The sequence below is a fragment of the Hippopotamus amphibius genome, chromosome 17, assembly GCF_030028045.1.
Source record: "Hippopotamus amphibius kiboko isolate mHipAmp2 chromosome 17, mHipAmp2.hap2, whole genome shotgun sequence".
NCBI classification, from domain to species: domain Eukaryota; kingdom Metazoa; phylum Chordata; class Mammalia; order Artiodactyla; family Hippopotamidae; genus Hippopotamus; species Hippopotamus amphibius.
In genome coordinates, this window is record NC_080202.1 from 14,299,307 (window position 1) to 14,326,075 (window position 26,769).

The 26,769-nt window shown below is 52.8% G+C and overlaps 1 protein-coding gene across 3 annotated transcripts in view; it reads right to left on the reverse strand.

The window, feature by feature from the left end:
* Nucleotides 1-26,769, reverse strand: part of ABR (ABR activator of RhoGEF and GTPase) — a 176,676-nt gene that overhangs the window by 40,299 nt on the left and 109,608 nt on the right. For all 3 annotated transcript variants that reach the window (XM_057714642.1, XM_057714643.1, XM_057714644.1), the window contains 11 exons: nucleotides 23,853-24,038; nucleotides 18,689-18,796; nucleotides 15,804-15,864; nucleotides 10,943-10,995; nucleotides 10,214-10,354; nucleotides 8,414-8,535; nucleotides 6,715-6,880; nucleotides 3,081-3,203; nucleotides 2,629-2,704; nucleotides 2,034-2,138; nucleotides 1,060-1,134 (listed from right to left, as the gene is read on the reverse strand). In XM_057714642.1, the coding sequence (XP_057570625.1) occupies nucleotides 1,060-1,134; nucleotides 2,034-2,138; nucleotides 2,629-2,704; nucleotides 3,081-3,203; nucleotides 6,715-6,880; nucleotides 8,414-8,535; nucleotides 10,214-10,354; nucleotides 10,943-10,995; nucleotides 15,804-15,864; nucleotides 18,689-18,796; nucleotides 23,853-24,038 (1,216 nt within the window). The remainder of the gene's footprint in view (nucleotides 1-1,059; nucleotides 1,135-2,033; nucleotides 2,139-2,628; nucleotides 2,705-3,080; nucleotides 3,204-6,714; nucleotides 6,881-8,413; nucleotides 8,536-10,213; nucleotides 10,355-10,942; nucleotides 10,996-15,803; nucleotides 15,865-18,688; nucleotides 18,797-23,852; nucleotides 24,039-26,769) is intronic.

Consider the following 26,769-nt stretch of genomic DNA (forward strand, 5'->3'; position numbering starts at 1 on the left):
CAGAGCAGATAACACACCTGAAAAGGCCTTGACTGTGCCAAGCACTGTCCACTCCATGGCCACGTCTGCATTTTCTCCAGCATCCAGTAAGGGACCCAGACACATAGTAGGTGTCTGGAAATTAACTACTTCATTCAGCATTTCTGAGTTCCTGGTCATCCAAGGATAAAGGAGACATGGTTCCTGACCTCTAAGAACTCTTAGTGGGAGAGGTAAATTCAAGTGACAACATAGTATGACAGGTGCTGCCCTGGGGTGATGCGAACAGAGAGGAGAGGCAGATTTACTGCAGGAATTCAGGCTTCACAGTGAATGTTTATTGAATGGCTGCGCGCCAAAGACATAACCTCTGTACAGTGCACTGCAGGAAGAGAGGCAAAGGGCAGATCTCACCCACCAGAGGGGAAGAGAAGGGACTGAGAGGAGTCAAGAGCCCTGGGTTTCTAATCCTATGTGGTGTTAAGTCCTTTGATCTCTCTGTGACTCAGTTTTCTCATCTTGCAAATGGGGAGAAACTGTTAGCTGTCTAACTGACTCACAAATTCCTACAGAGAGAAAGATAAAAATGTAACTATCTTGTGAAACACTAAGTACTGTACTGATGTAGTAGAGGGTGATTAAGAAGGGAGAAAAAGAAATGTAGGTGGCAGTGTGCTGGCACTACACATACAGGTCATATTTAAGCCTGCTCTTAGGTCTGTATTAACAAGCACGACTGCCTTTTATGGAGAAAAAAAGCTGAAGCTCAGAGAGGTTAAGAGACGTGCTCAAGGTCACACAGCTTGTAACTGGCAGATGTGGGATTGGAGCCCCATATTTCTGATACCTGGGGGTGAAGAAGGGCCTAAAGAGTAGACCTTGGAGACAAAGCTGGTTCCTGGCCTTTGGGGGAATGCCCCACATCTCAAAGCAGCTGGCAGGGCCTGAGCCTGAGTAGACCAGAGCAGAGCAGGTGGGCAATGGGAGGCCCCATGCAATGGGTCCACAGGGACTTTCTGTGAAAGGATGAACAATGGCCTACCCAGCCTCTTCCTGGGTCTTGGGGTCAGGGGTACTTACTGGCTGACTGCTTAAACCCCTTGGCAGAGTGGACGATGACATGGAGGAAGCCATAGAGTCCTGGAGACTCGTCGTCTGCAAGAGAGAAAAGGCCCCCAGGGAACGGGGTGATGAGAGGCTGGCTTCTTCCCCACCTCACCCCAGGCTGGCTGAGAGTCTGTGCCTTGGTCCAACAGCACCACCTGGTGGCCGAATGAAGACGTGTCCACAGTCCACTGCTTCCTGGACCGTGAACTGATTCTCCTTTCTCCCTCCACTGGCCAGTCCACACCTTCCGCCTGTGCCAGGGACTTCGTCCCATTCCCGGTGGGCACTTTCCCTACCCCACGAATCCTGCCTATCCCCTGGCTGCCCTCCACAGCCTAGCCTTCCAAAGTAGAAATTAACCAATATAAGTCACTCTGTGCCTACAAAGAGAAAGTCCAGCTCTGCCTCCTCTTTGGGACATGGGGGGCAGATGACCTTCACACTGTGGAGGAGACTTGGCCTTCAAACCTCTCCCCTGCTCCAGAACCTCCCACAGCCTCCTCAGTTTGAACAATATACTCCCTTGCTTGGCATTCAAGGCCTTCTAAGATCTGATCCCTGGAAACTTCCAGCCTTATTTCTCATACAATACTCTAATCCACCTACCCTTCCCCTCCACAACCACCCTGCCCCATGCTTCAGTCTTCTGCTTCCATGAACCGACAACCTCAGGAACATATTAATAACATGATCCCAGTGCACCAGGGTGCCGGATTCTTCTCTCCAGCCAGAGGTGGCCAGGGAGGAGTCGGGATCGTCCAGGGACTCAGCAGAGAACAGCCCCTATCCAACCTCTCTGTGTCCCTGGCAACTGAGTCTTTGCAGCCCAGCAGAGCAGAGCTCAGCCATTCGTAGCTGAGAGTCTGGCTAGGTCTTTGTGGAAGGTCCCAGCAATGCCCTGGGGGCTTGGACCTGCTGACTGAGCAACTTCAGGTTCCAGATCTTACCATCTTTATTGCTGGTGACAGGAATGTTGTGTACAGTCCTAAGTTTGAAACAGGATCCCGTGAGCACCTGGAGCTCCACTGAGCTCAGGACAAAGGCCTGGAGATCTGTAGGAGGAGACGAGAGAGAAGGAAATGTCACCATAGGTCCACTAGGACCTACTGCTCTTCCTTGGGGACTACTGCAGGAAAAAAGCTTAGCTCAAGGGGCAGAGTGGGTCACTGGAAGGGAGGGAAAGTGGATGCTCAGCTGGGGATAGTCGTGGGTGCTGCCGGAGGGGTAAGAATGGGAAGGTCTAACTAGAGAGACTCATGAATGTGTGGACGAGACAGCAAGAGCAAGAGACAGAGGGATGGACAACCCTGGGCTCTGGGTCCAGTTCTACTGCTAATTCAGTGTATGCCTTAAGCAAATCACCTAAATTCGCTGGGTCTCAGTTGATCGGTAACATCAATTAAGTGCCACCTGCCCGGGCACTTATAGAGTGACTGTGAGGACTAAAGAGGAGAAACTGGACACAAAAATGCTTAGAAATGCAAAAGGCTCACTGTTGCCATGGATACATCAGGGCAGCACAGAGTTGGGGCTGGGCTTTACCTTTCTTCTGTAGTTTCTGAATTGCTTCTCTCCACTCTGACCTCTCATAGTCTGAGGACAGTAGGAACAGGTAGCTCTGAAGAGAGGAGAAGAGAATTCAGCAGGGTGACCATAGTCAGGCCAAGGACATTTTTGGATCCTGGGGCCCATAACAAAGCTCCTTCGTACCCAGGTACCCCAGGCTTGGAGAAGGCAGCTGGGAGGAAAAGGAAGAAGGCCTTCCTCCTAGGAAGCCTGGTGACAGGAGTGGCAGTTCCAGTGATGGCCAGCAGAGGGCACACTGGCTCCACACCAGTGGGGAGGGGAGTCCAGGGCTGGAGCAACAGCAGCCTCCTTGGGAACTGGGGGCCTGAGTCCCTGATTCCCATTGGTCAGGGCCAGGAGCCATAGAGAGTGGGCAGCCCTGCACTGAGGAAGGGGGGGCTGTCTGTCCCATCCCTACCCTTCCTGACCTTTCCGTTCCGATTGTGGATCCGAAATGGGATTGTGGGGGAATTGAGCAGCAGCAAGAACTCATTCTCAAACATCTTCTTTTTCAGGCGCTCGATGGCCCGGCTCTGTCCTTTGTTGGCTTTCTGCAGGGGACAGAGGGCACAGATGGTTCTCCTCACACTCAGAATCCACTTCTCACTCTGCTCTACGTACAGAATTCCCCTGTGTATTCAGCATTTTTTCCCCTTTTCTATATTTTATGATGATTTGATGTCTTGCGGGGCCTAGCCGGCCACAGAGAAAACTGCTCCTCCCAAGACACGCTAAATCCTAAGCTAGTAAATGACTCCCCTGTGAGCGTATTTTTCATGTGCAAACCAATCAGTCTTGAGTCCACACCTCCAACCATCTCCTTTAACTAACTCTCACACACAAGCCAATTATTTCCTCTGCCCTAAATAACCCAGGGCAACTAGACACCACCACTCTAGCCCAGAGCCTGCTGTCTTATTCAAACGTGCCAGTCCTAAGCGGTTCCCGTGGAAAACACAATCCAGGCTCTGGGCCACGCACTCCCCATGCTCCTTCTCCCTCTTGACCGAACCTGGTGCTTTCCCATGTGGCATTCCCCCTTCTCTTGGAAACTAAAAGTAATAAAATATAAGTAATAAAAACCTTCCAGTTGCATCAGCATCTCTGAGTTGTCACTCAGTCATCTCTATAAATTAAATCCCGGGTACCACTGAGACACCCTGCTTAAAAACCACAGACACCTTTCAGCATAAAGCCCCCATCTCTGGCCTGGCACACAGGGCCTCCCCAGGCTGGGTTCTAGCCTCCATGTCCAGTGGATGTCCTGCCACATGCCCCCTGCCCCCTCCACCCTAGCATCACGCTATATTCCCTGTACTCTAACAAGCTATTCCCCCTCTCAGCCAGCGTTCCCTTCTCCTGTAGTTTTTCAAGTTTGTATTTTATAAAGGATCCCTTCCCTTTTATTAACTGCTATCATCTTCATGTCTCAGTTCCAATGCCATCCTCAAGCTCCACAGTTAGAATTCATCTCTGCAGCAATTTTTTTTACCCACTAGACTGGCAAAATTGTGACAACTGCTCACAGCCAGTGCTGTGACAGTGTGGGGGAACAGTGACTGTGACACATGCTGGGGGGAACATGATCGGATGCAAACTTATCAGAGGTAATTCTGGCAATGAAATGCACAAGCCCTCTGCCCTAGACATCCCACTCGTAGGGAATCTACCGGAGAGAAATACAAGTGCAGATTAAAGAACAAGAAACAATCTAAAGACCCAAATACACTGTTGTGCAGTCAAGCAACAGAACAGGATGCAGCTGTTAAAAAGGATCTGATAGGTTAAATTGCAAAATAGGACATGTAGTCTGATCTCATTAAAAAAATACACACACATACACGTATGAGCAAAGAAGAGTCTAGAAGAATACACCTCAAACTGGTGATAATGGTGGGGCATGGGTGATGATCAGTTTCACTCCATACACTTCAGTATTGTGAGCATTTCTTGCTATAATAAGCCAGTGTTACACTGGTGATTAGGAAAAAAAGTATTATTAAAGAATAGATTGCTGCTTTGGACTTCCCTGGTGGTGCAGCAGTTAAGAATCTGCCTGCCAATACAGGGGACACGGGTTCGATCCCTGGTCCAGGAAGATCCCACATGCTGTGGAGCAATTAAGCCCGTGCACCACAACTACTGAGCCTGTGCTCTACAGCCTGTGAGCCACAACTACTGAGCCCATGTGCCACAACTACTGAAGCCCGTGTGCCTAGAGCCTGTGTTCTGCAACGAGAAGCCACTACAATGAGAAGCTCGTGCACCGAAACAAAGAGTAGCCCTTGCTCGCTGCAACTAGAGAAAGCCTGAGCTCAGCAGTGAAGACCCAACGCAGCCAAAAAATAAAATTAAAAAAAAAAAAAAAAGATTGCTGCTTCTTCTGTGACTCAGAGAACAACACTGTGCCTCTCCAGTGACTCTTCTCATGCTGTGTCACACACAGGAATGTCTGCCTGCTCCACTGGATAAGGAGGTCTGTGAGGCATGTGGCACACCCCTGCAGCCAGCGGAGGTCAGTAAGCGTGGATTCAGCTAAACAGAAGACCACGTCTGCACACCTGGGGCAGGAGGGAGGGCACAAAACCTGCTGCTCCCAGGACCGGGTGAGAAACATGCATGCAGATTGCCCCTGAGGTGGGGATGCTGGGCAGAGCTAGACGAGGAAACAGGCTCTACCGAGGCAGTGTGAGCCTGGCTGTTCAGGAGGAGGACAGCTGTGCTGGTCAGGGGGCTCCCTCTGGGCAGATGCACCCCCAGTCCGACCCTTAGCTCTAGGACATTCCCCTGAACCAAACATCCCTGGGGTTATCACTGCGGTCTTCCTCTCTCCTGTTCAAAGAGAGACATTTGGATTGAAAGAATCCTTAGAGGCCACCTGGTCATGTATTTCTCAACAGCTGTTCACAAAGCACCTATTTATTACAAGCTAAGTACTAGGGCATAGGACTGAAGAAAACAACCCCCTCACTAGAGTTGAAATTCCAGTGGGGGAAAAAGAAAGCAGAGTGTGCAATCATAATTCAGTACCAACAAAGCCAAGCAAAGAGGTAAACGTCAGAAACCAGGAAGCTGGGCATCCGACCCAGACTGTAGCAGGGAAACATCAGGGAAGGGTCATCATGGGAGGTGAGGTCTAGGCCAAGCCTGGATGGGGAAGAGGAGGGACCCAGGCCAGCCAATCATGCTCTTCCTTCCATTCATCAGGAAGGCTCTTCCTGGGGTGCTTTCCTCTAGCCACTGTTTTCAAATATATGAATTTTAAGGCTATACATTTTCCTCTAAACAGCACTTTGGCTGCATCCCATGGGTTTTGATATGGAGTGCTCTCATTTTCATGCAGGTCTAAAGAGTTCGCAGTTTCCATCTTGATTTCCTCTTTACCTTGAAAGTTTTTAACTTCCCAGGCACATACTGAACTACATTCTAGTTGCTGATTTCTAATTTTACTGCACTGTAGTTTGTGAACATGACCAGTACACTACATTTTTTTTTTTGATTTGAGATTTCCTATGCAGCCTAATATGTGATAAATATCTATAAATGTTCCATGTGTTTTTGACAAAATCTCAGTTCTCTGTCAGGACACAAGCTTCTGTGCATTTTTAGATCAAGTGATATTCAAGGCCCCCTCTGTTACTTATCTGCCTACTTGATCTGTCCATTTCTGAAGGGCTTCCCAGGTCCTTTCTCTTGCATACATCCTGCTTCTCCTTAAGAAGAATTCTTCCTTCTCTTTCTTTCCTATTCTGCAGTATTTGTCATACACTGTTCCCCAGGAAACTTCCCATAATTAACCCCACTAAATTCTGAGCACTGACTCCTTGGCCTGCCCTCCATCTGCTCAGCGCTCATCTGCCATGGTCAGCGTCTTTCCCTGGGCACATAAAAGTGTCTTGAAGACTATAAAGAAAGGCCTTCCACTCTTACATCCTGCCTCCCTTGTCAGATGCCCAAACCTTACCACTTTCCTCCCCTCCACCTCCCTGGCACGCCCAGTTCAAAGGGCCCCAATAAAAACAGTCAACTTCCCTGCCCCAGCTGATGCCAGGCTCTGCTCACCTCCTTCTGGATTTCACTCTTAAGGGCAGAGATCTTCATTTTCATGTCCTCCAGCTCGTGGTCTGGGAAGGGGTGCACCTGGGGACTGGCCTCAGACTCCTCAGGGGATGGAAACACTAGGTCAGCTAGGGGGATGTACCATTTGCAGTCATATTGCTGGTGCTTCCTGCAAACAAGTTGGAGGGAGATGTGAGCCAGAGAGGAACTTGGATCTTCAGGCCTGAATTGCTGGAAGCAAAACCACCTGAAAGGGATTTACTAAGAACTCGTCACAGATAGGAATGATCCCTGTCCTTGAGGAGCCTAATCAGGAAAAGCACGTGGCATAATGATAGTTGGGTTCTAGGGTCAGGCAGCAATCAGGGCTCCGGACCTTGGGCCTGCCATTCTGGCCCAGGACAACTGATGTTCTTAAACAGCCCAAACCTCTAGGGTACAAGCAAAAGTGGTATCATGCTTTCCTATTCCCCATCCCACACTCTTCCTTTCCTTCTAGCCTATCTATACTTAGCTCATATTCATTATCTTCTAGGCTAGAGACAGAATACAGATGCTATTTTGAATGCCAACTCTTACCAACAGAGGTCACGTGGGATACTGAGTTGAGGATTATAAAGCCACATCCAAGTCTAACAAGAAATAGTCTGCTAGTAATGTCTGCCATGGGCAAAGGACTTAAGGCAGAGGTACGTATGCTTATGACGGTCACTTCCGCTTTAGAATCATCTCAAGTGTCATCTAGCTCCAGGGAGTCATCCCCTCTATTGAAACTCATAATAACCTCTCCTTCTCTCACTTCCCCCAGGACTTCGGTTTGCACCTCCCCGCAACACTGAGCGTAAGCCTGTCTCCCCTGGCACACCACAGGTGATAAGGAAATTTAGGCGGAAGAATGTGGGAATGAATACTGAATAAGCTTTTCTGCTCACGACACAGAGACACCCCTATCACTGGGTATAGTAACAGAGCTGGAAAGAAGCTTTCAAGTCTGATGAAGGTTCATATCCCATCTCCTCCACTTCAGTTGTGCGACCTTGGGCAACTTATTTAACTTTTCTAAGCCTTTTCTCTCATCTGTGAGATGGGGATAATAACACCTACTTTGTGGAGTCACTGGGGAGATTAGAAATAATATATTCAAAGCATTTGTCATGGCACCTGGCATGGCATAAGCACTCAATAAATGAATGGTAGCGGCAGATTTAATGAATATTCACTGAATTGCAGTTAGCAAAAATTTAGAGATGTCTAATAAAAGGAGAATGCTTAAGTAAGTTATGGCATCTCCACTTGTAACATCATGCAGGAAAGTAAAATGATGATTATGAAGATTAGGCAGCAACAGGGAAAATGCTTATGACGTGAAATGGAAAAAGCAGAGCCCCAAATTGGGTATTCACTCTGATTACAAGTATACGAAAAGACATAAGAACATATAAAAAAACTGGAAGGAAATATAGCAGCAGGAGACTGATGCTTATGTTCGGGTGGGTGATGAGCTTTTTTTCTTTCCCCTGTAATTTGGTTGTATTATCTTTATAATTAAAACCACGATTTATTTTTAGAAAAAGGCTATGAAGTAAAATAAAATTAATTAATATGTTTTTAAAAAGGGAAAAACATGCAGATTGCCCCAGGTTGCTGAGGGGCTCCACAGGGGGTGGGGTCTAGTCCCCCCCACCCTGTCCTGCACACGTACCCCGCCGATGTCTTCTTTAGCTTGGCGCACAGTAGGACGTCTGTGAAGAGGAAGACATGCCGTAGCTTCCGGGAGCTCTCTGACACTTCCACCAGGAAGCCGTCCTTCACCAGCTGCCGCGTCTGAGGGAGACAGCACACCCACCCCCACCTGCTCAGGGGGAGTCAGCCCAGGGCCCAGCCCGCACCCACCCAGCTGCGGGGGTTGGGGGTGGTCCAGGGAGGGACCGTAGTGACTGGTGGTTAAGAGCACTGGCTTTGGGGTCAAGCACATGGGTTTGAATCCAGACTGCCACTTCCTGGCTATGATCTTGGGGGCAAGTTCCCTGACTTTTCTGAGCCTCAGTCTTAGCATCTGTAAAACGGGGATAATGATATTTGCCCCATAAGGTAGCAGTCATGTTGTATGCAGAGCAGTTAGCACACTGCCTGGCATGTAACATGTGATCAACAAGTGGCAGCTTTCCATTCCCCTGCAGCTCTCAACAGCTCACACCTGGATGGATTCACCCTGGGTCATGAATACCTCCGCCCACCCCCACCATAAAACCCCCCTAACCCTGCCTCAGATGTTGGTCTAGTTTCAGCTAAGCTTCGACCTGCAGAACCACTCAGGCCTGTTTACACTGCCTCTGACCCTGGGCTTCCCTTCATGGGGCCATTGCAGTGCCCTAGGGAACCTGCAGCCATCTCTAACCTGGACTCTGGCTGGCCCAGAGCATTTTGCTCCACGCATAAAACTTCCAGAGCCTCCTCCTTGCCACCCTTAGAGCCAGCAGGCTTCTGTGGGGCTGTCTGTCCCAGGCTTCCCTGTATTATGTGTCGTGTGACCTATATACGCTGCAATATGTAGGTGAGCACGTAGAAAGTATACAATTAAAACGATCCGAAACTGGTCGTGCTCTGGGGCCTCTGGAGAGCTTCCAGACATCCCCAGAGTCCAACAACCTGGTGACATTCCAGAGTTTGCAAACCAGGGCTGGGAGCTGCATGCAGGGACAGCTCTCTGTGCCCTATTAGCGACTCCCTAGAACCTGTCCCTCATCACTTCCCTCCCCAGGAGACACTGGAGGCTCATAAACGTAACCGAGGAGCATAAACCCAGCCAGCCTTTGCTCCTCACGCCACTTCATTACCTCTCTTGGGCAGGAAGCCCCGTATGTGGGCCAAGCTGCTGACCCATCCGGGTAACTGTCCCTCTGATTCTTTGAATTGCCTCCCCTCACTGAGGTACCCCCACCCTTCCACCAAAAGGGGCCCCCAGGGAACTGGAGCTGCTGTACCATATCTAGGTGCCCACCTGGGACAGTCCAGCTACCTGGCAGCCTCAAGCCACCTCTCCCTGATGCCCCAAGCTCCCTCCACCTGAGCCATTATCTTCCAGGGGACCCTGAGGACATCACACACACCCAAAGAGGGGTGTCTGCATTCAAGAACGAGATAGCCAGAGCCCTGGCGTGGGGATCAGCGCACGAGGCTTGCAGACAGATCACCCCAGCTAAAGAATCCAGTGCCGACACTTATGGCCGAGAGACCTCATGCAGGAGACCTGGAGGGACTCTGGGCCCCAGTTTCCTCTTCTGCCTCCGTGGACTATTATGAAGACCAATGAGACGCTGGACTTTAAGCTGTCAGGCCGGGGCCTGAAGGGCTCTCCTTGGCTGGGAATGAGGGATCGGGATTGGAGAGGCCCAGGGCATCGGGCAGTGGTGCCTGTGCACGCAGGAGAGCAGAGACGGGTCACCTGGTCCCTGGCACCCTCCTCAGCCTGGTGTCAGGCTATGCTGGGTCCTGAGCTCACCTCCCCCTTGGGGGTTGTGACTGCAGTCCGGCGGGGGTCGATGTCCTCATTGATGCTGGACAGGAAGTTCTGGGAGATGCGGAGGGCATCCTGTAGCAGCGGGTAGTCTGGGTGGTCCACGGGTGTGTGTTTCAGCAGGTCCTGGGAAGGACAGGGTGGTGAGTTGGGGGGAGCAGTTCTGGGGCTTCGTGAGAAAACAGTGGGGAGAATTCAATCCTCACTAAAAAAATCCCGAGGGCAGGGCACTAGGGACCCACACTCTAACCTGGTCACGCCTGCAAAACGGGAACTAAAAATTAGGGTCAGAGCAGCAGGGCTGAGGGCAGTGGTGCCCCTTTATTCCTGGTGCGGTCATTACTCTTCCCCTGGGCGGCTCAGGCCAGATGGAGTCTCATGTCACCAAGCAGCTGGGAGAGACACACCCCTACTCACCCCACAGCTGCTCCAAGGACACTGGAGACCGTCAGGCAAGGGACTGAGAGGCAGGAAGTGCCTGCCTCCTAGGGAGCATTTGGCCAAAAGTCAAGCTTAGTAGCCAAGCTATTTTTAGGCCCTGGGCCCATCAGCATGGTCACCACAGGCCAGGCAGGTGCAGCCAGGGCCCAGGGACCCTCTGCCCAACTCCCCAGATGGGCTGTTCTCAGTGACTCCAGTGTCCACCCACCCTGGGCTCAGTCTCCCACCCAACTCCTAAGCACCCCCCAGGCCATTCAGGGGGTAGACACTCACGTGTAGGACCAGGGTGCTCCTGGTGACTCGGTCAATGGGCTTGTAGAGCAGAGCTGTTGCAGGGTGAGGAGGGGAAGGAGACAGGTCAGATAAAATACAGGGAGCAGCTTGAGACCTTAGCGGCCAGCCTTACACCCTGACCCTCCTCCCTCCTCTGCATGGACACCCACTCTCAGGAGGCCAAAGTGGGTTCCACGGCAACCCACATCTCCATTCTCACCCCAGGCAGGCCAGACAACACCAAAAGGTGGACACACAGCCCTGGTGGCCCAGGCCCCCTCCCACCCACCTCCTCATCTCATCTCCCACCAGACGTGATTTCTTCGAGGACCATCTGTCCTGGCCTGACCAGGCTCAAAGCAGACTCAGATGCTCCTCCACGCTGTATCACACAGCCTTACCCCCAAGAGCTCCAGGACAGTGGGGGTCACGCCTAGGACCCCAGAATGTAGCCTGTTTTTCCATGGAGGGCAGTGTCCCCCTGCCCCCTCATTCTCTCATATCCCTCTGGTCCAAGGCCTGGCACCACCAGCTGGGAACAGCGTGCGTCATTCTGACCCACACAGTTGACCTCATCTCCATGAGGAAGACCCTTCTCCATGCCCTCAACCCCCTGCTGGCTGAAGACCAGGGAAGCACACCCAGTCTCCAGAGAAAAGCTTTGCTCTCAAGCTAGTGGCAGCTGAGGGGGCAAAGATTTCCTAAATGAATTCAGCGGGGTGCTTTGAGTATGAGAGCCCCTGAAGAAGCTGGGAAAATGCAAGCTCAGCAGGGCCCCCATCAGCCACACCCATTGGCAACCAGGACACCAAATGAGGATTGCCATGATTCTTCAGCAGGGACAGGTGGAGGCAGCAGCTGGCCCACCAACACTTCCAAAGAAAGCTCCTGCAAGCAGCCTGGGTGCCCTGCCCCTCCCAGCCTGGGTGGTTTAGCTCTGGTCCTGCACCTGGACACCTCCGTCCATGGGGTCATGACCTCTGTCCTCCTGCTGTAGGAACAGTAAGAGGCAGGATGCTGGTCTGGGGAGGAGGACCCTAGAGTGGGTGTCCAGGGACCAGGCTGTGACAGGTCCCAGAGCTGACACTCATGTTCCAGCCAGCCCCCAAACCAAAGAGTTCCCCAAAGCCCTAAATACCCTGCGCATTGCTAAATGGACACTTTGGGGAACAATCTGTTGGCTACAGAGAAGATGCGGTCTCAGCCGCGTCTCATCTGCTGACTTTGCTTGGCCGCCCATTAGAATCACTGGGGAACTCTTAAAAGATTCAGATGTCTGTTTCCCCCTCTCCCATCAACTAAACAGCAGGCTCTGCTGGGCAGGACCCAGGCATCAGCATCTGTAAAAAGCTCCTTTGCTGATTCTGATGTGTCATAATGGTTGAAAACCAGTGCTTTATGCAAACACATCTCCCATGATTTATGTGCAGCCCTTTCATAATTTAGTAATTTCTAGAGCCCTTCTCCATGGGCTATGGGAGCTAGAATGAACAGGACCAGGCTTGGGCTATCCTGGGACAGTGAGGGTACAGCAGTTACCAGCCCAGGAAGGAGCAGTTCTGAGGCTGCCTAGGGTACCCACCTGTGGCTCAGCCCATCTGCAGGGGGTAAAAAAATCACTCTGAGAACCCCAGAGACCCCGAGAAAGTGCAGGTTCGGCAGGCACCTGCCAGGGTAGGCCCTCAAGTTCCCGCCCAGGGAAAGCTGATACTGCAGTGTCAGCTCCCTCTGTCAGGTCCCAGGAGCAAGAGGTTTCTGACTAAGCTCAGAGATCTGCACAAATGGCGGGTTGGGTTTCAGAGGGGTTATTAATATGCCTACAGTCACCTCAAGAGTCCACTTGACTGTGGCCATGGAATGAGTCCTAATGCATCAGCCCCAGCTCGGGGAGGAGCGGATGAGAGGAAGGGTGGGGAGAGGCCAAGTGCAAGGGAGAGGGCCCTGGGGCCACGGTCAGATATGGAGGAAACCAGCATGGCCCTGACATTCATGCTCCCCACGACACCTGCATGCCCACTTCCCCTGAGAATGCAGGGCGAAGAGCTCACCCTTCCCCTCTCACCTGCTCCTCGGCTCCGGCAGGTTGGCTTGCTTCCTGCCTCTGCCTCACCCACTCTCCCCCCTCCTCACCACGCGGTTCCTGTGTCTGGGACAGACACCATTCAGCAAGTTGCGATGCCTGTCTCTCCCCCTCCTCCAGAAAGCCTTCCCCAGCCAGGACGCTCACAAGCAACACGTACAGTGCCTACAAGCCAAATCATGACATGTGCAAGCTGGCCTCTCTCTAGGTTGCTGGGTACTTACTGTGTCCAATGGCACTGTTTTACACGCGTTATTTCCTTTAAAATGGGAAACAATGATCACTAACCCCATTTTACAGATGCAGAAACTTCTCTAAAGCACAGAGAAGTTATGTAACTTGCTCCTAATCCCACAGCTGTAAGGGGCAGCCGGGTTTTGAACCTGCCCATGGTCTACGGGGGCTCCTATCTTTGAGCCATTCCCTCTGTAAGGGAGGGCAGCACCTGCAAAAGGGCTGCTCAGTGGCCTCAGAAGGATTCTGGGAAAGATTCACCAGGAAGGAGTGGATGAGCTGGCCTCTCTTGTTGCCAAGGGGAGCCCCCTCCTTAGGGGCCTGGGTCACACATGACTTCCTTTGCACCCCCATTGCGTTTGGCACAGAGCCCTGCAGACGGGGGTACATAACCACTAAGGCAGACAACTGCAGAGTGAGCCCCAAGTTGCAAGCCTCCCTGGGACCCCAGAACCAGCACCCCTTGGAGGGGCTGAGAAGATTCAAACAGTGTGGTCAACAAGGGCTCCTTCGCTCCTGACCCCTCACTTTGAAGCTGACTTCGTTGCAGGGACCAAAGAAACCTTGAACTCCAGGTCGCAGGCCTGTTTCACTAAAACTAAGCTTCCCTTTGGGGAAGAAAGAGGAAGCAAAGGGCCGACCGTTTTCTCTTTAGGGAGGCAGAGTGGGGACTTGACCAACTCCCAGGCCACACCAAAAAGGGCATTTCCCCTCAGATCTTCGATCAGGCCAGTTTCAAGTCCTGCCTGTCAGAATCTGAGCTGAGGGGCGGGGGCCCAGGGCAGCTTCTGCCTGTGACTTCAGCTGTCTCGCTGGGACAGCCGGAGAGGGGTGACCTCAGGGGCTATCCCCTCCATGAGCGGCCTTCAACGTGAGACAGACCGAGAAGGTGAAGGGACAGCTGATAGGGCACAGCGGCCTCCAGGAAGAGCCTGGGAAACCTCAGCATCGCTCCTCCAGCAAGCTGCCACCCCCCTCTGTTCAGCCTTCAACAAGGAGCTCTGGGTTACCACGGAGATATGAAAGCGAAGAGGGGTGCAGAGACAAAACGCTTGGTGGGAGGGAAGAAGGTCCTGAAACCAGCTGCCTGCCACAGGGGCTGACAGCAGCTGGCCTGGGGCAATGTTTGACCCTCACGCCCCTGCCAAAGGCAGCCTAGGTCATCCCTAAGGTACCTCTTGCCTCGGAAGGCAGGGCCCACCCGCTTCCGGACACCTCCTTGCCTAGACCTGTGCCAGCCTCCTCTGAGCAAGAGCCTGACTGACAGCACACACCTGTCCCAGGACCCTTTCCGCAAGGGAGCTGCAAAGAGGATGCTCTGTCCACTTCCCCGCCCACGTATGGTGGGTGTGTGACCTTCACGAAGCAGCAGCCTGCCACGCCCCCCTCTCCCACCAGCATTCACTGTCGACCTTCTGTGCTAAGTGCCAAGACCTCAGCTTCAGGGCCTCCAGTGGCTAGAAACGAACCCCCTGGGAGCAACCCAATCCCTCCCTGCTCCCAACCACATCCACCTTCTCCACCCCCATGCCATTCGGAGAGGAGAGAGGGAAGGCAGCGTGTGCACTCGGAGCACACAATACCCTGGCCGCTCACGGTCCTCTCCTTTCGCCCGAAACAAAGAGACTCCCAACTTCTCCCTCCAGCCGGCGCTGGTGCCCTCCCGGTCCAAGGCTCTGCCATCCAGACCACCTGTCACTCTCCGATTGGCCCCTGCTGACCCCTGTCCAGCCCCAGGGTGGCCACCCCTGCAGGCCGAGCCTTGTCACTTTCTCCCCTTAACATCCTCTCCAGGAAGTTGCCCACAGCCTTTCAAGCTGAGCCACTAATTTCCCACAGATCCTTGGGGTTACCTGGACCCTTCTAGCCTGGTCCTCCTATGTCCGAGCCACCCCGCCCCGAGGGGCCCCCAGACTTCGACTCCAGGCTGGAAGCTGGCGAGCACGGGGGTAACACAGGTCCAGCCACTTGTCCCCCCTCCCTGCCCTGCTGCCCCTCCAAACCTCGATGGTCACATTTCAGCCCACTCCAGCCAGCCCCCAGAGGTGGGAAGATACACCACCTCCCAGGAGAGGGGGCCTGGGTTACCATAGGTGCAGTTACAGCAGAAGCGAATGATGAGGAGAATTTCCATGGCAGCCTCCGTCCCCGTGGCAGGAGCGTGCGGCCATCGCTCCCGGCTCCCCAGCTCCCATCAGCGGCCCGGCCACTCAGCCACCTTCCCGGCTGCTGCTGCACAGCCTCCAGAATCAAGCAGCCGCTTCCGAGTGCTCCTCTAGCAAGGGGGGGGAGGGGAGGGGAGGGCGGCGCGCGTGGAGAGGGGAGGAGGAGGAGGGGAGCGAGCCGCCTGCTGGCATCCTGAGGAGGAGCACGTTTGTAGCTGGCCAGCTGCCTGGGGACAGAGGCTGGATTCCTCGCGTGCACGCGCTCACACACACTCACACACGCGCGCGCACGCGCGCGCACACACACGCACAAGCAGGGCACCGTAGTCCACAAAGCCAGACAAAGGAAGGTGACTGTTATCCAACCCATTCCCCAAAGTACCTTCCATAGTAACTGACGTGTGGCTGTCCTTGGAGTCCTTGGGACCTTTCACTTTGAGCTCCTGCCAAACAGAGGAGAGGAATCACCACCTGGCCTGTCCCCTGAACCTCCCCATCCCCCATCCTCCCCATCCCCCATCGTGAGCATGGCAGGAAGCAGGGCTCTGAAACCCAGGGGTGCAAATAGGAGAAGAGAGACAAAGACTAACAGGCATGGCCTCCCTCTGCCTCTCTACCTACAGAGCCCGGGTGCCACACCTGTCATCTCCTGGAGCCTCAGGGGTCCCGTGGCTGATACAGGCAAGAAGGAGAGGCTCCTGGGACCAGAGAGGACTGTGACTATGATGCTCCTGTTCTGGTCCCCTAATGCCCCTCCCCAGCAACTCAGAGGGCCTTCCAGAGGAGGCCCACCCCTCCCCCACCCGCCAGCAGCAGCCGCTACTTAGAAGTCTGTACGCATCAGCCCAGGGCAGACAAGGTTTTAGTGGACAAGCACCAGCATACCAGCTGGTCCTTGGGCACGAGCAGCCCTTGAGATAAGCAGCAAGGAGTCCCACACACCTGCACAGGGGGAAGCAGGGAGGTGGTACACTTGGGGCAGGGAGGTGCAGGGCAGCCTGAGCCATATCTTACCCGTCCCAAGAGGGACCCACCCAGCCGCCAGCCCCACCTGCACTCCCCGCCCACTGCGCCTGGGCTGGGCGTCAGAGAGGAAACTGCAAGGAAGGACGAGGCAACACCCATCCTGGATCCCATGCAAAGTGACAGGGAGTGAGTGCTGGAAACAGACCCCAGGGATGGCTTATCTGATCCTAACGCTTTCACCTGCCTTTAGAGACAGAGGTTCCAGCTCCAGCCTTTGTCACTGGACTGGTGCCAGCCTGTAACTGGAGCTGTAACTCAATCCCCATTTGGAAGACTAAGTGCATGGGGGGGGGGCCCTCCATGGGGACTGTCAGCAGGAAGGCGGGGACGAGGTGAGGCCAAGGTCAGGTACCAGGTGATGCTGTCTGCTCTGGCTGGGAGGAAATGCCCAGGCAGTGGGAGCTCCACACTTCCTACTCCTGCCTCAAGCTGCTTCTAGACAGAGAAAACCCCCAGGGACTGAGACTGGGGTGTGGGGGTGGGGAAAATGGAGGTTACTCAGCTTCTCAAGGCTGTGTCTCTGGCTGGTGTCTGGATTCCCAGATACAGGGAATTTTTCTCCATGTCCTCTTCCAGTTTAGCCTAGAGGTACGAAATCGCTCTGCTGCAGAGGAGAAGGGCCTAATTGCAGTAATTAAGTGGCAGCACCAGTAGGAAGGGACTGCGTTCGCATATGAGTCAGGGTGAGAAGCCACTGGCAGCAGGCCACGGGCCTCGTTCTGCCCTTGGGGCTGGCTGGCTTTGAGAGGGGCTTGGGGATGAGAGCAGGGGTTTCTGCCAACAGTAGAGAACAGGCAGTCAGCCCAGGCTAAGAAGAGACCCCCCACTCTCTGGATCACACATGGCCTGGGCAGCTGTGGCAGGGCCACTCTGAACACGGATGGGGAACCCAGTTTGTTCCCAGGGAGGGCTGGGAGCCGTGAGAGGAACACCCTTTCTCCACCCTCACTGCTCCACAAAGAGGGATTTTCCCACCCCTCACTCCATTCCATCCTCCCAGGTAGAGGGTGACTCACCTGATCCCTGAGTTTGGTAGAAGAAATGGAGCTCAGCCCTCCTCTCTCTGCCCCCATTAGATGTGTTTGAACGTGGAGGGGAAGTGTTAGCAAACCCAGTGTGACTACAGATCCACGTCCACATTTTTCCAATCTGGCTTTGACTAGTAATCAAGCTGACATTTTCAACTCCGTCTGCCCCACTCTTCTGCTGCCTCTCGGCCGATTCCAAACTTGGGTTATAACCCTTATAACTGCAGTAGTTTCCTAAAAACTATCGTGCATCTCACCAGCTTTTCCAGCATCAGAGCTGAGAGAGAAAGCACAGGACCCAGAAGGGCCTATAAGGCAGGACTTCCAAAACTGCAGAAGGAGTTCCCTTTCCCCGAGCTTGGAGCTGGGTGCTATGATTGTAAAGCCAGTGCCTTTGTGGGGTAGGGGGATGGTATCACTGAGATCTTTTTGGCTCAAGGGGTGAGCTGGGCTGTGCTCCTGAAGAACCCTAGAGCCCTTCCCTGACACTTCCTGGACAGACGTGTCAGTAGCAGACAATGCCACATCTTTGCCCTGCAGAGGAGGATGGAGGGAAGGCTGGGCTGCAGCAGCAGGGACAGGCATATTCCCAGCCAGAGGGTCTAGGGCTTCTTCTCTAGGTAAGTGGCCCTTGTCCTCTCTCTATGGGATTGCAAGGATCTTAAGCGATCACCTAGTCCAGACTTCAAGTCTTCCTGATTATAAAAATCACCTGGGCAAGCTTGCTAAAAATACAGACTTCTGGGCCCCACCCCAAACCTTCTGAATTGAGGCTGAGGTTATAAGGGTGCCTGAAGATCTGCATTTTAAACAGTGCCCCTGGTGGTTCTTGTCAAGTAAGCTTGGAATGAGCTGGACCAATCCAGACACCCCATTCTACAGCAGAGGAAATAAGCCCAAGAGAAGGGAAGTGACTTGCTTAAGGTCACCACAGCATGGAAGAATGCTGCCTTTTTAAGTTTCTTTTTTTGCTTCTCCTGTTCTAATACAGAATAACCTAAAACAGAATAACAAAATCATATATAAATTGATATTCTTATGTTAAGAGGGAAAATGTCAAGTGCAAGAAAGCAAATGTCAGGCTAAGTGTTACCCATCAGGGGAACCATTTTCCTTACTGGCAAGCAGGGGAGGAGAGGCCCTAAGGCTGGAAGGCTCTGAGCAGCCCCCAAAGCCCCGAGTCGTAGGGGTGGCTGTGCAGGGAGCTGCCCACCTCAGAGATCTTCTGGAACTGGTTGTTGGACTGACTGCACTTCTCAGCTGTCTCCAGAGCGACTTTATAGTTATCCACAAATGCTTTGTACACGCCAAGCTGGCTGGCCTGCAGGGAGAAGAGAGAGGAGAGAGAGAGGAGGGCAGGAGTGGGATGGGGAGAGAGGATTAATGAATGGATGAAAGCATAACCAGAGCACCTGGAGCTCCCTTAGCACTCAGAACCTCTAACTCAGTCCAATGGCTAGCTGGGAGCAGAGGAAAAAGGCAGGATGAACATACTACAGTATCCCTTTGAACTTGACAGTTTCCATGGAAACTGGCTCAGCCAATAAGGTTAACAAGGGGGTGTTGGGGGTTGGGAAGAGCAGGGCAGGGCCTTTATTGGCATGCTAAAACTCAGCTCCTCTCGCAGCATTTGGCTTTATTTAGCATCATCAAAGTCTCAGTCTGATGCCCCTTAATGCCTCACACGTCTTTCACATCCTGGAATTAGCTCAAGCAGGGGGAGACAGGGAGCAGGGTGGGCACGTGTGGCCTGCTCAGTGCCCCACTCTCCATGCTGAGTGTGGGGAACTGCATTTAAAGGTACAGTCCCCATTTCCCTGGGTCTCTAAGTCCCTGTCCTCACCTCCAAGGAGCCAGAGGTCCCTCCTCTCTACGCATTTGCATGTCACTTTGAACCTCACACAAAGCTTTCCAGGGCTTAAGACCACACAGAGCCTAGCCTCCTTGGGGAGGCAGAACAGATGCCAAGACCCCTTTCTGCAAAAGGGGAAACCAAGGCTTATTAATTCAATTCCACAAATATTTGTGGAAAGCCTTCTCTGTGCTGTGTATGTACATTTCCTCTTATGGGAGCAAAGGGTGGAAATTCAAATTAAACCACAATGAGATACTATTTCATACCCATCAATCTGGTCAAAATTTAAAAGTCTAATGATATTAAGGGTTGGAAAGAACATAGGAAAATAGGAACTTGTGGGGGTGTAAATTAGTATAATTATTTGTCAATAACTAATAAAGTTAAAAATATGCATAGCTTAGCCTACTACTTAGCAAATCCTCTTCTACAAACAGACCCCATGGCTACACTGTCCAATACAGGAAGCACTTGTTCCCCGTGGTTACTAAGCGCCTAAAATGTGGCTAGTCCAAATTGAGATGTGCTGTGAGTGTAAAATACACACTGGGTTTCAAAGGCTTAGTAGGCGAAAGAGAACGTAATTGATCTCATTAATTTCTTAATCTTGATTACATGTTGAAATGATAATATTCTGACCCTACTGGGCTAAATAAAATATATTGCTAACATTAATTTCACCTATTTATTTTTATTCAAGTGGCTACTAGAAAAACTTTAAGTTATATATGTGGCTTACACTATATTTCTACTGGAAAGCACTCCTCTAGAGAAACTTGCATATGTGTGCACAAACAAATGTGAACAAGGGTATTTACCGGCTCACAGAGGAACCCATACACACAGGGCAGTTAAAATGAATGAACTAGATTTTATGTAACAGTTATATCCACAAGTTTCAAAATGAATGCTGATTGAATTGCAAAATAGGATACATACATACACACTTATATTCACTTTAAAAGTACACACAATGCCATAAAAAGATATAGATATGTTGCAAAAACACAAACTGCAGCCTAGAAAGCTACACACCAAATTCAATGCCAGTAGCTGCTTCTAGGTTGACAGGAAGGTCAAGAGGAAAGGGAGAGAGACTTCATCCTCACCGGTAATGCTTTATTTTCTTGATTAAAAAGTCTTTCTGTATATCTTCAGAGCTTAATATCTATTAATTCTAGGAGGTGAGTGCCCTGTTGTTTGCTAATTATTCTCTAGATTTTCTGGTTAAAATATTTTTTCAATGAAGTAGCAAGGAGGTTCGGCTGCTGCAGGGCTTCTACCCACCAAATCGCCAGGGGAAGTGGGCTGCCCCTGGGCGACTCTGCTTTCTGCAGAACCCTTGTGCTCCTCTAGCATCCAAAGAGGTGGGCCGGGGGGCCTGCAGCCTCCCAGGGCAGAGACAGAGCTTGAGGAAGCAGGCAGGTGGGGCCCAGGAAAGCCAGAGGGGAAAGTGAGAACTGGGCTGCTTGTGAAGAAGTCAAGGCTAGAGCCACGTAGGTCTCAGCCCCAGATGGGTCAGACTTTTCAGAAAGGAAAATCCCAGATGGGGAGGGGTGGGAAGGGATGGAGTTCGTTCCCTCTTCCAGCGGGAGTCCTGGCCCACAGGTGTGCCGAGCTACAGGGGATGTGCTAGACAGTCGCTTCCTAAACCAAAGTCTCACTGTTAAAGGCTGGGTGCCCAGAGTGGAACGCTACCCTCCTCTCCCACTGCCGAAGGGAGTAGTCGGAGGTGAGCCAGAAGCGAGAGCCACCTGGGCAGAAGCCTGTGTGCAGGGCTCAGCAGCCATCCCAGGCACTGCCATCTCCATGGAGCACCCTAGCTTCAGGGTCCAAGGCTTGGCCTGCCAGGTCCATTAACTGGGAAGTGAAGGTTGCTTGGAAACAGCAGCTTGGCACTGGGGTGATCTCATAAAACAAATAACAGAGATGCTAATTCCCTTCCCTCAGTAATGGATAATCAAATACCCGGAGACTAGCTGAAAATAAACTGCCTCCAGATGCCCCGCCTGCCCCGGCCTCCTCTCTAGCCTGTAGCCCCAGGGGCTTCAGACATCAGTTCATGATGCTGGGAGAGACAAGGAGGGGCGGGTAGCAAATTCACAACCAGGCCAGTGGAGCTCAGACCAGAAAGGGGGACCCAGGTGACAGCAGGGTCCGAGTGACAAAGAGAAACTGGGAGAGCCTTTCCACTATGCTCCGGGCTACTCACTCGTAGCCCCGACCCTGGGGGTTTGCTCTCTTCTGCCCTCCTGAGGACTGAGGAGAGGCTGCCCCCCAAGTCAATCAGCTCAGGCTCCTGCACCAAGCAAGTAGTGATGACTGGGTGTCCATTATCCCTGAACTGGGGCCAGACTTCTGGGGCTGCCAGAACCAGAAGTGAGGAGTTCCCTGGCAACAACAGCTTTTGGGGGTGCCACTTCCTAATAATAATAATAATGGCAGTAATAATAACAACAGTAATGATAATGGTTAACCACTGAATATTTACTAAGTTACTATAGTCCAAGTCTTCTACCAAGCACTTTTCAGGTATTAACTCACTCAGTCCTCAAGACAATCCAGGAAGGTAAATACTATTATTATCCTCATTTTCACAGATGAGAAAGCCGAGTCAGGAGAGATTGGCTATGTTGCCCAAAGTCACAGGTTTAACCTGTGGCAGAGCCTGGATTCCAACCCAGCTGTGATCTGGCTCTAGAAGCCGTGTGCATCTCTGCAACACTGCTGTCCCTCAGGACCTGGATCTCAGGCCCTGAGAGCTCTCCTCAATGCCCTTCCAAGTTCTCCCTGGTCCCAGCGGGTGCACTGCACCCACTCACTCATTCGTTCATTCACTCCATTCATTCATTCACTCGTGCATGTATTGAGCACTGAGCTGGTTCTGGGGGTCCAAATTGAAGAAAATACAGTCTGTCCTCCCACAGCTTATGGTTCTGCAGAGTCAGGCAGTTTAGTGTTCACGGAGGGGGTGGGCATAGGGACTTCATTCGAGGGGCTGCAGAAGGCTTCTGCATGGAGGTCACCTCTAAACTGGAAACTAACCAGAGAAGCCAGACAAGATGGGGAAGGACATTTCAGGCTAGAGCCGCAAGTACAGAGAAGTCAAGCGTGCCTGCCGTGTGAACTGAGACGGGAAGGTTCAGGGTTGGAGCACAGAGGGTCGGGGAGGCAGCAGCCAGAGGCCAGGGTGGACTGAGGTTAGCAGGCAAAGGTCTCATAAAGCACTCCTCGGAGCCTGGCCTTTATCCAATGGGCAAAGGGGAGCCCCTGAAGGGATTCAGGCGGGGGGAAGTGAGGTCTGGTCAAGAGTCTAGCAAACGCTCTCCCGCTGCTAGGTAGAGGCCGGACACCGCCTGGGAGGCAGGCCTGGGGCAGAAGTCGCTCATGAGGCCACAGCAATGGTCTAGGTGAAGGGACCAGAGGGGTGGAGAGAAGCAGGTGGCTGTGACCTTTAAAGAAGTGGACTCCATGGGATGCGGGGAGGTGGAAGGGGGTGGGGGAGGGGAGATGCCAAGGATGAGTCCCAGGGAGTCATGGATGGATGGGGGGTGGGATGGGGCTGCACCCACTGAGACAGACGCAGGAAAAGGGGCAAAGGACTTCAGAGCCGATGACTTCAGTTTTGAGCATGCTGAGCTTGTGGATGGGGCATCCAAGGGAGAGTTTTCTCCGTGTGAGAAGAGCAGAGGCCTGTCCATTTAACAGGTCCCACCACTGCAGGCGAGGAAAAGGAGAGGTGCTGCTCCCTGCCCCCCAGCACTCACACCCAGAGGACAGGGCCGCTGACTCCGGCACTCCGTCCTGCTGCTGGGCTGGCAGAAGTTACTGGGGTGGAGAGCCAGGTGGGGGCCCCGTGGGTCTGACGGGGAGTCCTCAGGGGACATGGCCAGACACAGACACTGAGGCGGAGGAGAGGGTGTCCTGGAAGCCCTGGGAGCTAGACGACCTCGACCTTGGTGAGCCTTTCCTGACACCAAGGCCACACATGAATTCCACCTCCTCCTTCCTCCTCCCTTTCCTGCCATGGCGGGCAGGCTGGGCTCTTAGTGCTTTCTGCTCCAGCATCCTCAGGAGAGGATGGTGAGCTGACATGGTCTCCCTCCCCCACCCCAATTCTCCACTTCAGAGACAGCACGGAAGTGAGGCAAACATCCGTGGTCTCAGGTGAGCCGTCCCTGCCTGTCCACCTGGCACTTGCCCCTCTGCCAGCTGAGGGACAGGGCCCTGCAGCCCAGCAGGGAAGCCTTCGGTCCAGCCCTGGAGCCCTCTGGGTGAGAGAAACAACACCCTACCAGGGGCACCCATGCACACGGCACTCTAGAGCTTCACTGGGGGAGGCCAGGAGCGGAAGCACCAGGCCCAGGTTCCCCATAAGGCAGAAGCTTCGGCTTCCCTCCAGGACTTAGAGTGACCCACGCCTTCAAGGAGGCCAGGAGGGCTGGGGCTGACTGGTCCTCTCTCAACACCAACAACTTTAATGAGGCCCCAGGTAAGGGTCCTCCATCAACAGGAGACTCACCAGCTTCTGGAAGAGGTGGCCCATGGTGACCTGGCTGTCCCACTGCTGCACCTTGGGGCAGAGGTTGTCATAGAACTCCTTGTGGATCTCGTAAATGTCTTGGATCTTGTAGAAGATGGTCTCAATCTGTTGGATGGTGAGCACAGGCTGGGAGGTGGTGGCGGTGGCCTTCAGGGGTTTCATGGGCTGGGAGAGAGGAGGAAGAAAGAGCGGAGGTAAGAGGCAAATAAACTGGAGGGGCAGCAGACTCAGGGCCCAAATTAGGCCTTCCTGCTGCCTGAGTTCTGCCCAGACAAGGCCACTGAGAGTGGGGCACCTGAAGCAAGGTTTGACTCAAGCAGCTGCTGCCACAGGCCCCAAAAAGCCACGTGCTGATGCAAAAGAGGGAGCCTGATGGCAGGAGCTTGGTCCTACAGCCCTGCTGGGTCCAAAGGGTGGTGCCAGGACACATTTCTCCCACTCCTTGTCCCCCAAGGGGTCCTTGGTTCCCAGCCTTTACTGGGTTTGCTTGATGGTTTAACAGGATCCATCGCTTTCTTCCACAATGGCCTCATGCTCTGAGCCGTAACTCCCTTGTCCTGCTGCAGTGGGAAAGAGGGTTGACTGGGAACTCAACCCCTTAGCTGTTTCCTTCCAAGAAACAGAACATGATTCTAGGACCTGGGGGGGAGAGTTTCTAAGAAACCCAAACCAATCTCAGCTGCACTGATACCTTAAGTTCCTATCACTTAGTACAAAGCGAGTGAGCAGGTGGCACACACGCTACCGCCCTATCTCCTGTACCCGTGGCAGACATTGCTAAGCGATCACAATGATCTTTCTCGCCATGTCTGATTGTAGCCTCAGACTCTTTCTCAATGCTGAGGCTGACATGCAAGATGAAACCTATCTGTCATCTCTGCTTGTCTACACCAAGATGCTCCAAGGCCTGCCAGTGGAGAGGGTGAGGTGACAGACAGAAACTCAGGACCATCCCCAACACTTGTTGGGAGCTGAAGTCATCACTTAAAGCCCAACATTAAGGGAAAATGAGGTTAGGATACTGTTTTATACAGTGTGATTTCTGTGTTTTCTAAATTACCTGCAGAGTAAATACTGATTCTACAATCGGGGGGAAAAAGCTATAAAAATTCATAGTTGAAACAAACAAAAAGTGATACTGAAGGGTAAAGAGTTCCTCCATGGTTGAGCTTCCTTCAGCTTTATTAAAGCCCCCAAAGATGCCCAGACTTCACCCCAAAGGCCCTCAGGGGACAGGGTCTGGAAAGGCCCGGGGGAGGAGAAGGGTGGGGAAGGTTTACCTGGGAGAGAAAAGCCTGAGTAAGACATGGTTGGCGTTCTTCATCTACTGTGTAGATAAAGGGCTGTGTGGAAAGAGGCCTCTGACTTAGTCTGGGCCATTCTGTAGACCCAGGGGGCAGAAAGGAGAAGTTGCAGGGGCAGGTGTGGGCTCACTAGAGCCGCCCCCCACTATCTCACAGGATTAGGTAGTGAGCTTTCTGAAAAGGGAAGCATTCTAGCAGAGAATGGGCGACTCAGTGCTGGACTGCAGGGAACGCCTCCACTGAGGGAGGCCGAAGTTATCACTGGCTCACCTGGAGAGAAGACCCCCCCAGCTCGAGCCTGCCACAGCCGCCAGCCACCCAGCCAGGCTTTGCTCTCTCCTCCCATCTGTATGTCCACAAGGGGAAGTCCCACCTACTTAAAAACCTAGACAGACAGACAGTGCTCTGACTTCTGGCTGCCCCCATCCTCCCAGCTCTAAAAAGCCCAGACAAGATGATGAAGGCAGGAAAAAGCAGAAGTCCTTCTTCTGACCCTCTCAGTGCTGGAACCAATGAGGCCTTAACGTCCAAGCCTTTTGCTAGGAACACAGGATGGGGTTCGACCTGGTGCAGACCAGGCAGTGTGGGCCAGAGTCCCAATTCTGCCACTTAATAGCTGTGGGCAAGTCACTTAGCATCTCTGGGCCTCAGCAGCCTTATTTGTGAAACCAGGATAATATTACCTTCTCAAGATCACTGAAGGGAAGATCAAAAGCCACAATTTATATGAAATATTGAGTATGTGCCTGGCACACAGAGGGCAATCAATAAAAGTTAGCTGCTACTATTATTACTATTCACCCCACAAATAATGGACCAAGCGCCTATGTGAGACCAGACCAGGGGGGTGGGGGGTACTCAGTGATTCACTAGTCCCTGCCCCCATGGAGCCCCCTATCTAGTAGGGGAGACAGACAAAACACAAGCAAACGATAAGCACCTAACCGCACATAAGTGCAATGACGCAAATAAGAAGGGGGCGTCCTGCTGAAGGACAAGAAGGGGGTGCTGACCTGAAATGGAAGCACAGGGGCAAAGGGGACGATCCTGCAGGCAGATTTCCTCAACGCCTGGTCCCAAGGTGGGACAAGCTCGGGGAGAGAGAGGCGCTGGAAGCAGGCCGGTGAGCCTGTGTGCACTGAGCCAGGGGGCTGGCAGGCAGGGCCAGATGGGTGAGCGGGGGCCGGATCGCGCAGGGGGAAGGAATGTGGCTTTTCAGCCGGTGTAATGACCTGGCTTTCCCCGGGGGGTCTGAAGCAGGGGAGTGACGGGGTCCAGCTTTCCCTTCGGGAGATTATATTCATGACTCACGGTCCTTGTCCTGGAGAACGTTCCAATCCACTGGACCAACACAAATGAAACACGTTCTTGGACGAAGCAAGAGACCATTAGTGTGTGACTTGGACTGTAAGCCCCAACCAACCAGCTGGTCCCGAGCTTGTGCTGGCACAGCTCGGAGAGGGCTTCACACAGGGGGTGACGGGAACAGGGCCTCAGAGGGAAGATGTGCGCAAGTGGAGGTGTGGGGCGTGGGGAAGCAGGCCAAGGAGGGACACAGAGGGGCCCGGGGCAGGAGGAAGGACGCGCGTCCT